Source organism: Urocampus carinirostris, chromosome 16 (assembly GCF_059441175.1).
Source record: "Urocampus carinirostris isolate Australia breed hairy pipefish chromosome 16, RoL_Ucar_1.0, whole genome shotgun sequence".
In the NCBI taxonomy this organism is placed as follows: Eukaryota; Metazoa; Chordata; class Actinopteri; order Syngnathiformes; family Syngnathidae; genus Urocampus; species Urocampus carinirostris.
Window position 1 is genome coordinate 3,428,363 of NC_142364.1, and position 9,073 is coordinate 3,437,435.

A 9,073-nucleotide genomic window follows, 5' to 3' on the forward strand; every position below is an offset into this window, starting at 1 on the left:
AGCTTAGATTCTTGTGTAATGTAAGGTTTTAACATTTTTTTAAACTAAAATCTGACTCCGAAGACACTTCACGTGTCTTGTCGAAACCCTTACAGTTGGAGCATGTCCAGAAGTTTGAGAAATTATTGAGCCGAGCGCGGAATATAGTATGTCGAAAAAACAAAAGGGTTACTTAGTCGAAAAAACACAAAGGGGTTAGAGCAGGGGTCGGGAACCTTTTTGACTCAAAGAGCCATAAAAGCAAAAAATATTAATTTTATTTTGGGAAAGAGCCACACCATATATTATGAGACAAATTTACAAAATTGCTAAACCCGCACCCCAGACAAAAGCTTAGTCTTCAGCACATTTATTTTTGATGATTTGATAAAAAATTATGAAAAGAGAATAATGCCAGAGCCCCTGTCCCAAAATCAACAAACATACCACTTTAAACTTGTCTCTTTCTTGCAATGACTCAAGATCGGTTAAACTCCTTTTGACCCTTTTTTTCATACATATTGGTTTCAAAACCAGATGTAAGTTGTTATTGTGTAAAAACGTCACAACATTCTGCAAATAGGGAGCCTGATGAGCTCACTTTTGGCGCAGACGGCGTAGGGCGAGAGATGGGAGGGAGTGCTTGCGCTTTTTGCATGGCTCCACCCATCCCTCCCACTCACCCAATCAAAAGACTAAGTTCTCTTCCGGTGTTTTGGCGTATTTACAGTGTGTTCTGTGGATTCATCATAAGGTATCTGAACACTGAACACAGATTATATAGTGAACTTTTATATAAAGGATTCTTTAGCGTTGTACAGCCAAAACGAGTTTTTTTCCCACCTTTTTTGTGTGACACCTTGACTGTAAATTGTAGTGAAAAACGTGCCCTATATATACTGCGAAGTAACGCTGTAAGACTTAGTTCTGGATTTGCTTTGCGTGTACCTGAATAGGACGAACTACTCAAGTTTCGAATAGGATGGAGAAATTTTGCATGCAATCAAATTTGTCTCTGAGCCATAGATATTCATAGAAAGAGCCATATATGGCTCGCGAGCCATAGGTTCCCGACCCCTGGGTTAGAGTATGTTGAAAACGTCGAAAAAACACAAAGGGGTTAGTATGTCAGTAGCTCAGGAGGTAGAGCGCTCGTTTTGGGATCAAGAGATCCCAGTTGCTAAACTACAACACAGCACCACGAGGCCATCCTGTTAATAAACAACAAAAGGATACTGCTGGGGATGAATAAAGTATCTATCTCAGTTTGAAAAAGGTTGGTGTCCCCCGTTCTAGTTCCTCTCATTTATTCCAGTCACTGAAACGATTCAAATCAGTTCTGCAGTTGGGTTCTATTTAAGCATCAGCAACCCTAACCATATATTTTTCAACAATACGTCAATATTCTGAGCACACAAAATGGTCCACCTAGTGATCACTTACATTTACCATCATAAAACCCGAAAGCCTAATCACAGATTAGCGCTCCGAGGGGCATATGCTTCCACTTCCAGCAGAGCCGCATTTTCCCAATTTAGGAGGGCGGCGGATCAAAATCGCTTCGTATTTTTCACGGGAAAACGGTGATAACTCGCAGCATACGGGGATTATTCTAAAACCAGAGGATTGGGGCGATATTTACAATGGAGAGGAAGCAAAAATATTTTCGACTCGGGTGATGATAAACAAGTGGTCCGTTTATTGCAAAGTTTTCTTTTCAGTTCAAAACAAGACTCACTACTTGGTGAGTGATTTGTGTTACAAACCTTAAAATACAATATAAAAAAAACACTGTAATAAAAATAGGGTCATATGCAAATGTGGGGGTGGGGTTTAATGTGGGCTTTTACTCCCTCGGGTGGGGTTAAAGAGCCTCATGGCATGAGGAAGAAAAGATCTCCTCAGTCTGTCCGATTTTACAGTTGAATCGTTTCTGTATACAGTCATTTTAATGGATTCTAGAGATATTCATTTGTTTTTGATATATCGTTTCAGGCTGAATCGTCTCATCCGGAAAGAAGATCGATTATAAACCAACCCAAAAAAGAGATTTATGAATAGAAAATGTGAGAAAAAAAAAACTCCTCGGTCCATTTTTAACTGCGATTGGATCCTGCCGACTGTCCGTCACCCGAAAAGCAGCAGCAGCACGATGGAGGCCGAGTTCACGATGATGAGAGGCACTGAGAAAACAAAAAGGGGATTTGTTTTGACAGAAAATGGTAAAAATAAAAAGGTAACTTCCCAATTATAAAAATGAGAACACAAAAGACCCCCGGGAAACAGCGCCCCCGCCATATGATTGTCTCACTTTACAATGAGGAATAAATTGTTTTTTCCACGCTGAAGGATTTTATACATTTGACTATAAAGGATTTTATACGATTGAATACAAGTTACATTTATTGAGTTTAATGCTATGGTTAGTTACTGACTGTGCCTTTATTCAATGAGCAGTGAAAGTTCAGGGCAGGCATAAGTGGTGGAAGAGGTTTTTTATGACACATTCTCGACGCAGACGGCCCTGGTGACGTAGAAACGGTCAGGGATGTTTTGACATTTCAGACATCGAGGCGAGGGGGCTTTCCTGGCACGCCCATTTGAGGAGCCGGCACACCAGCTTGCAGGGAAAAAAAGATGGGCAGGGAGAAGGAAGCGAGAAGATCGAGAGAGGAGGCTTGACGGAGACTCGAGTGACATCAATTCGGCTAATTCGATGGAGTTCACTTAGTTAAATTGTTTGAGAAATTAAATCTGCCCCCGTGTGGAAATGCCGGTCTCTTGTCCATCAAGAAACGAGCGCGCATAATTGCTGGATGAATGTAGGTCGTGTTTGGTTAATGGAGTCATATACCTAAATCGAACAATTTGGTAAACTGTACATTTTGATAATTAAATTCCTAACAATCCCCAAATCGGAACAGATTCATGCCGTATCCGAGGGTCTACTGTGTTATAGTGTGATATTTGACCCCTAGATGGTATCGTATTGTCCAATACAAAAGAAAACCAGTGCAAAATGAGCACAGCATAGCAGCAAGATGCCAGAAAAACATAGCGGCGACTACTAGGTATGGATTCCGCTACATCAAAGAAATACAAATTTCATTGGTCTGAAGGTTTTTGTATTTTTTAACTAGTATTAGAAGTATTTTGTACCACTAGAGCACCCTAAATATGACACACTGTCCCTTTAACAAGACTTACCTCTCATGATCATTCGGACGGAGCGGATGAGATTGAGAATTTGGGCTTTGATTCCGGGGTCATCACCAAAACCGGACACTCCCTGGTCCACACCTGATCCAACTACGGAAATAAAAAAAAATGAGAGAGATATATTTTGTACACATGGTGTTACGAGTATCAATATTAGAGTACATGTAACCAAGGATCATAGTTTTCCACAGGGGTTAAAGGTACATTCCGTTATATTTGACCACTAGGTGGCACTGTATCGTCTAATGCCAACAAAAACCAGTGCCAAGAGCGCGGCGTAGCAGCAAGATGCCAAACAAACATGGAGGCAGCTACAAGGTGTGGATTCCGCTGTGTAAGAGAAATACCAATTTTTTGACATAGGAATATTTTTTAAAATTAACATTTGTATAATGAGTTTTTATTTTTTAAACTGTCTAAGAATAAAGTGCAATTGCACCTCCACTACACTAGGGTGCACTGGTGTTATCGTTGGGAGCTTTTTATTAATGCTTAGAGTCCACGCAGTGCATTAATCACAAAGTATAAGCATTGATTGTTAAGTGAAGACACAAAGTGTAGAAGACCCTCAAGCGACCCCATTAAAACACGGAATCGAAAACAGGCGAAATGAGACAGGGTTAGGAAATAAACAAAAGTCTTATCCCGAATGCTAATACACTGAAGTCAAAAAAATACAAAGCACTTCACTGCGACCCACAAGGAAACAAGCAAAGACCGGCTTACTTGCCGTGTTTAAAATGTTGGCAGCGGACAGCATGAAGCCAAATGATTTAAGATGTTGCAAATACGCTAGTAAGATGCTGGACTTTTTTTGTCCAGGGAGGGGCGTGGCCAATACTCAATATTACACGCTGTCTCTTTAAAAAAAATATCACTGACTGCATTACAGTAATTTACAGACTATTAAGAATGCAACTTTAGGTGCAAATCATTGAACAATGTATGGTTGACTCACAATAAAAATAATCTGAACTATTTCTTGAAAGGCATTATGGGATTTGTAGTCTATTTCAATAGAAGTTGTTGCTGTCCTTAAAAATGGGAGATTTTGGGTTCAGAGCTGTGTGGGTGCTTGTCACCCAGAGTGTCAGGCTGATTATTATTATTGTTTTCAGGGATAGTGTGTAATATTTAGCACCTCCTAGTGGTACAAAAGAAACAACAACATTGATTCGAATAACAGGCAAAAATACATGAACTATCATACTATTTTTTATAAATATCCATAGGTTGAGAAAATGATACCTAGTCGGCGCCGCCATGCTTTTCTGGCATCTTGCTACTGTTAGATTTTAATATATTAAAAATGTACCGTCTACCAAATTGTTCAAATGAGTTATCGGACTCCATTAACCAAACACAAACTGCATTCACCTAAGAATGCACGCTCGTTTTTTGATGGGAAAATATGGACAAGAGACCGGCATTTTCACACGGGGGCAGATTTAATTTCTTAATTTAACTAAGTGAACTCCATCGAATAAGCCGAATTAGTGTCGCTCGAGTCTCCGTCAAGCCTCCTCTCTCGATCTTCCTCCTTTCTTCCTCTGACCACGTTTTTCCCCGCAAGCTGGTGTGCCGGCTCCTCCCATGGGTGTGCCGGCTCCTCCCGTGGGTGTGCCAGGAAAGCCCCCTAGCGTTTCTAAGTCACCAGGGCCGTCTGCGTCGAGTGCTGATTATCTTATAATCGCTTCCCCGCTGTCCCTGTAAACATCATTCTTCACAGGTTGCATTGACCACGCCCCACAGCTCAGCCAGTGAATATCTTTTAGCATTTAAATGTAATTTGTATTTGATCGTACAAAATCCTTTATAGTGAAATGTATAAAATCCTTCATCTGGAACTGGTTTCCGTTTGCGTTAGATAATAAAGTGCCATCTGGTGGTCAAATAGACAATGCATTCTATTCAAAAATGTATAATTCCAAAAAGGGAGCGGGCAAGGGGGCGATAGCAGGGTTAGGAATCAAATGGACTGAACATCATTCTTCACCAGGTTGCATTGACCTCGCCCCACAGCTCAGCCAGTGAACATCTTTTAGCATTTAAATGTAATTTGTATTTGATCGTACAAGATCCTTTATAGTGAAATGTATAAAATCCTTCATCTGGAACTGGTTTCCGTTCACGTTAGAGAATAAAGTGCCATCTAGTGGTCAAATAGACAATGATGCATTCTATTCAAAAATGTATAATTCCAAAAAGGGAGCGGGGAAGGGGGCGAGAGCAGTGCTAGGAATCAAATGGACTGAACCATTTCAAATCAGCCGCGTATTTCCAGCACTGCGTTGTTCATGTTAGTTTTACTTTGTTCATCTAGCGTTTTTCGTCATATTTAACCCCACCCTGTCCTTTATTGAAGAAAAGAGAGTTTTAAACATGATATACTTCTTGGGGGTGCCCGAGCACCCCCCCAAAACGGACTGGTTACGCCGGTGTCTCCCATTATACCCTGCACGTTCAAGCCTAAGAATAAACACTTACTTTTGCTGAGGAACCTTTCTTCGTGCAGCACAGCAATGGCATTCGTGAACAGGATTGCAGTTTGGATTAAGGAGTAGAGTGTAAACGCCATGCTGGCAACTTTTTTTTATGTTTTTTTCTTCAACCACTGTCGATGATGCCGGAAATCGGGGAGAAATGTCGCAAACTTGCGAAGAGCCGTAAATTAGACACTGACGACGTAACTCTTGTGCTGAAGCGATGATGGCTTAATGTTGCATTTTCTTTCAGTTTTGTGATTTAATTCACAATAATATTGAAAAAAAACAAAAGCATTGTTTGGAAGAATACATTATTTGGATTTTTGTTTGTTTTTTTGGGGTTTATATTCGACAAATCCAAACAAAATCATGACAACTATCAAACAAATTTACTTTATTTGGAGAAATAAACCGCATCACATGAAAAAAGTCACAAGAAATAAACAAAGTCGACCTGAAGAAAATACGTTTTAACTGCTTTAATGGAACTCAAAAATGAAAACGGATTTGGACATGGGTGGCAAATAGTATTTATTAATTTTATTGTTTTTTCCCCCTATTTATTTCTGCAGCGCTTCCTGTTCTTGGTATTATTTTTGACTGTTTTATGGCCATTTTATTTGTAAAGATGCACTGTTCAATAAAATAAAAGGTAAACAAAACAAAAACCTTTTTCTTCAAGCATTTCGAAGAGCTGGAAATGGGGAAAATGTGATGTCACGGTTGCCATGGCGCCCCATTGGCCCCGCCCGTGTGGTGCCCGCTGCAACTCATTAACATATTGGATTTTCGTCTGTTTAAGCTCAGTCCTCTCACTCTTCTTTTGTCAGTCCGTCAACGAACCTCTGCCCCGCAAGACGTGGGTTCTGACTCGGGCCTGTCTTCCTGTTGGTATTTCCAGTCCGGTATTGTTCCCATTTTTTTGTCCTGTTTAATATCGATTTCCAGTTTCGTTCCCGTCTATTTTTGTCCTGTTTATTATTCTCTCCCGTTTTCGTTCCCGTCTAGTTTGTCCTGTTCAATTCCGATATCCGTTTTACTTATCAATCCTGTCTGTCTCGTCCTATACGGTATCGACCCGATCCGTCCGATATCTGCTCGGGCAATTGGTGTCGATCTCGTGGGCCTCTGTCTTCCTGTTTTTCCACGCCAGACCGCTGCCTAACATGCATGACTCCCCATATCCCATAAAATAAAACACTTGTGTGAGTAATGTCACGCGTTTGGGTCCTGATCCTGTTCTGGTTTATGACATGTAAAAAATCGTACATTATACATAATAAGCATAAATTTTACGTGACAATTATAATCATGTAAAATAACACGACATTCAAATAATCCAACGATTTCTTTCCGAATTTATAATGAATCCCAAGATGATTCTAATCAAATATTCAGGGTAATAAAAAAACATGAAGAATAAATAAGAATATTCAAAGAAAAAAACTTTATTTATATATCTTGTTGTCATTTTCAAATGGTAAATGGTAAATGATCTGCATTTCTATAGCGCTTTTCAAGTCAATGAAGACCTCCCAAAGCGCTTTACAATGTGTTTCACACTTACCCATTCACACACACACTCACACACTAAGAGGGAGTTAGCCATGCAAGGTGCCTACCTGCTCATTGGGGGCATAAGATGCTTTCTATAGCCAACAAAGTTGGACTTCTCAAAATGCTAAAGGTAGGGGAAAACATTTTTATGCCATATTTTTGTTTTCCATTCGCATTCACACGATGGGGACAAAATATCATCTGAAGCAAGATTATTTTTCAAATTTGAATCGAACAGTACATAAGTTCTTTGTGAAAAACTTTTATAAAGTGCAGTACTTTTATTTAGAATAGAATAGAATAAAATAGAATCGAATATACCTTTATTGTCATTGTTACGAAATGGGTTAACATATTGTGACAACGAAATTGGGCGTGGCACTCCAGTTTCACACATTCACAGTGATAGTTAACCCGTAAATAGGGTTTGTTCTTTGGTTTCAATGTATAATACACAGGGTTGGGTAGGGTTACTTTAACTGGATTACTTTCAGTTACTTTTGGATGACTCCAATACCAAATATGCTAATAAAAGACAAAAGAAAATAAATATGAATAAAATGACTCCATTTTGTGCAGGCTTGGGGAGTAACGGAATATATGGAACGGCAAAAATGATGTTGGCAAGCTGTTTGGATTTTTTTTTCTGTTATGAGTTTTTTCAGCCATCGGGACATTTCCAAGGTGGTGGGGCCATGTGGGGGTTTTCCTGGCGTGCCCATGGGAGGAGCCGGCACACCAGCTTGTGGAAAAAAACGTGGGCCGGGAAGAGAACTTCAGATGATCGAGGGAGAATCGAGAGAGGGCTTGACAGAGACTCGAGCGACACTAATTTGGCTAATTCAATGGAATTCACTTAATTAAATTATTTAAGTAATCCAAAAGTGTTCAAAGTAATCCAGTTAAAGTAACCCTACCCAACCCATACAGTATTGAATAAATAAATGCTTCTACTTTGCAGTTTTTGAATATCGGGGTCCTTTTTGGAACGCAAACCCCGTGAAAAACAAGGGACTACTGTAGTCCAATTGATGTGTGGAACAGTGTTCCCTCTAAGCTGCGCGTGTGGGCAATTGCGCACTTCTCGCACATTCTCGGCGCACAAGAAAATCTAGCCAGCGCACAAAAATCAGGGCTCAAAATTACTAATTAAGAAGCGACTTAAGTCAAAGTTACAGTGCATGAAGGGAAAAATACACGGTTCCCCTGACGCTGTGTTCTAAATGCGGTATTTTGAAGTCAATGCCGAAGTAGAACGAAGTTGAGTAAGGTCAGTAGAGTTTTTCGAGAACCGGCTTCTTCGGCTCGGCTCACTAAAAGGAACCGGTTCTTTCAGGTCCTAAATGGCTCTTCAGGTTGTTTTTGCTTCTTTAATCCCAACATGACCAAACATTAAGTAAAATTATGCATAAAAAGACTTAAAAGAAGAGGGGAATAGAATAAAAAAGAAAAAAATACCAAAATGAAAAAGTACTGAAAAGCTGAGAAAAAAAGAAACAAAAGGAAGAGGAAAAAAAGAAAGAAGGGATTGAATCCGGCCCGCGAGACAACGCAAGGGAAGCGCAAGAGAAAAACAAGCTGCAGGTTGAAATATGTCAACTTGGTGTTGCCAAAGAAAGGTGCCTCGAACAAAGACGCTGTAGTTGTAGTTATTTCTCTTTCTCTCTCTCTCGCTCTTCCTCCCTTTTTCTTTTTACCTTTTTCTTTCTCTCTTGTCTTTTTACCTTTTGCTCTCTCTTCCTTTTTTCCTTTTCTCTCTCTCTACCTCTTGCTTACCCCTTCTCTCCTTCTCTTCTGTTTTCCCTCCTTCTCTCTTTCTATTTCTCTTTGGA

General features: G+C 39.9%; 1 protein-coding gene across 1 annotated transcript; it reads right to left on the reverse strand.

The window, feature by feature from the left end:
* Positions 1-1,655: 1,655 nt before the first annotated feature.
* ier3ip1 (immediate early response 3 interacting protein 1) lies at positions 1,656-5,842 on the reverse strand. Its single transcript, XM_088356214.1, has 3 exons — positions 5,686-5,842; positions 3,187-3,288; positions 1,656-2,162 (listed from the first exon to the last, which is right to left on the reverse strand). The coding sequence occupies exons 1-3, from the start codon at positions 5,774-5,776 to the stop codon at positions 2,107-2,109; spliced, it is 249 nt and encodes an 82-aa protein (XP_088212340.1). The 5' UTR covers positions 5,777-5,842; the 3' UTR covers positions 1,656-2,106.
* Between the last annotated feature and the right edge of the window lie 3,231 nt (positions 5,843-9,073).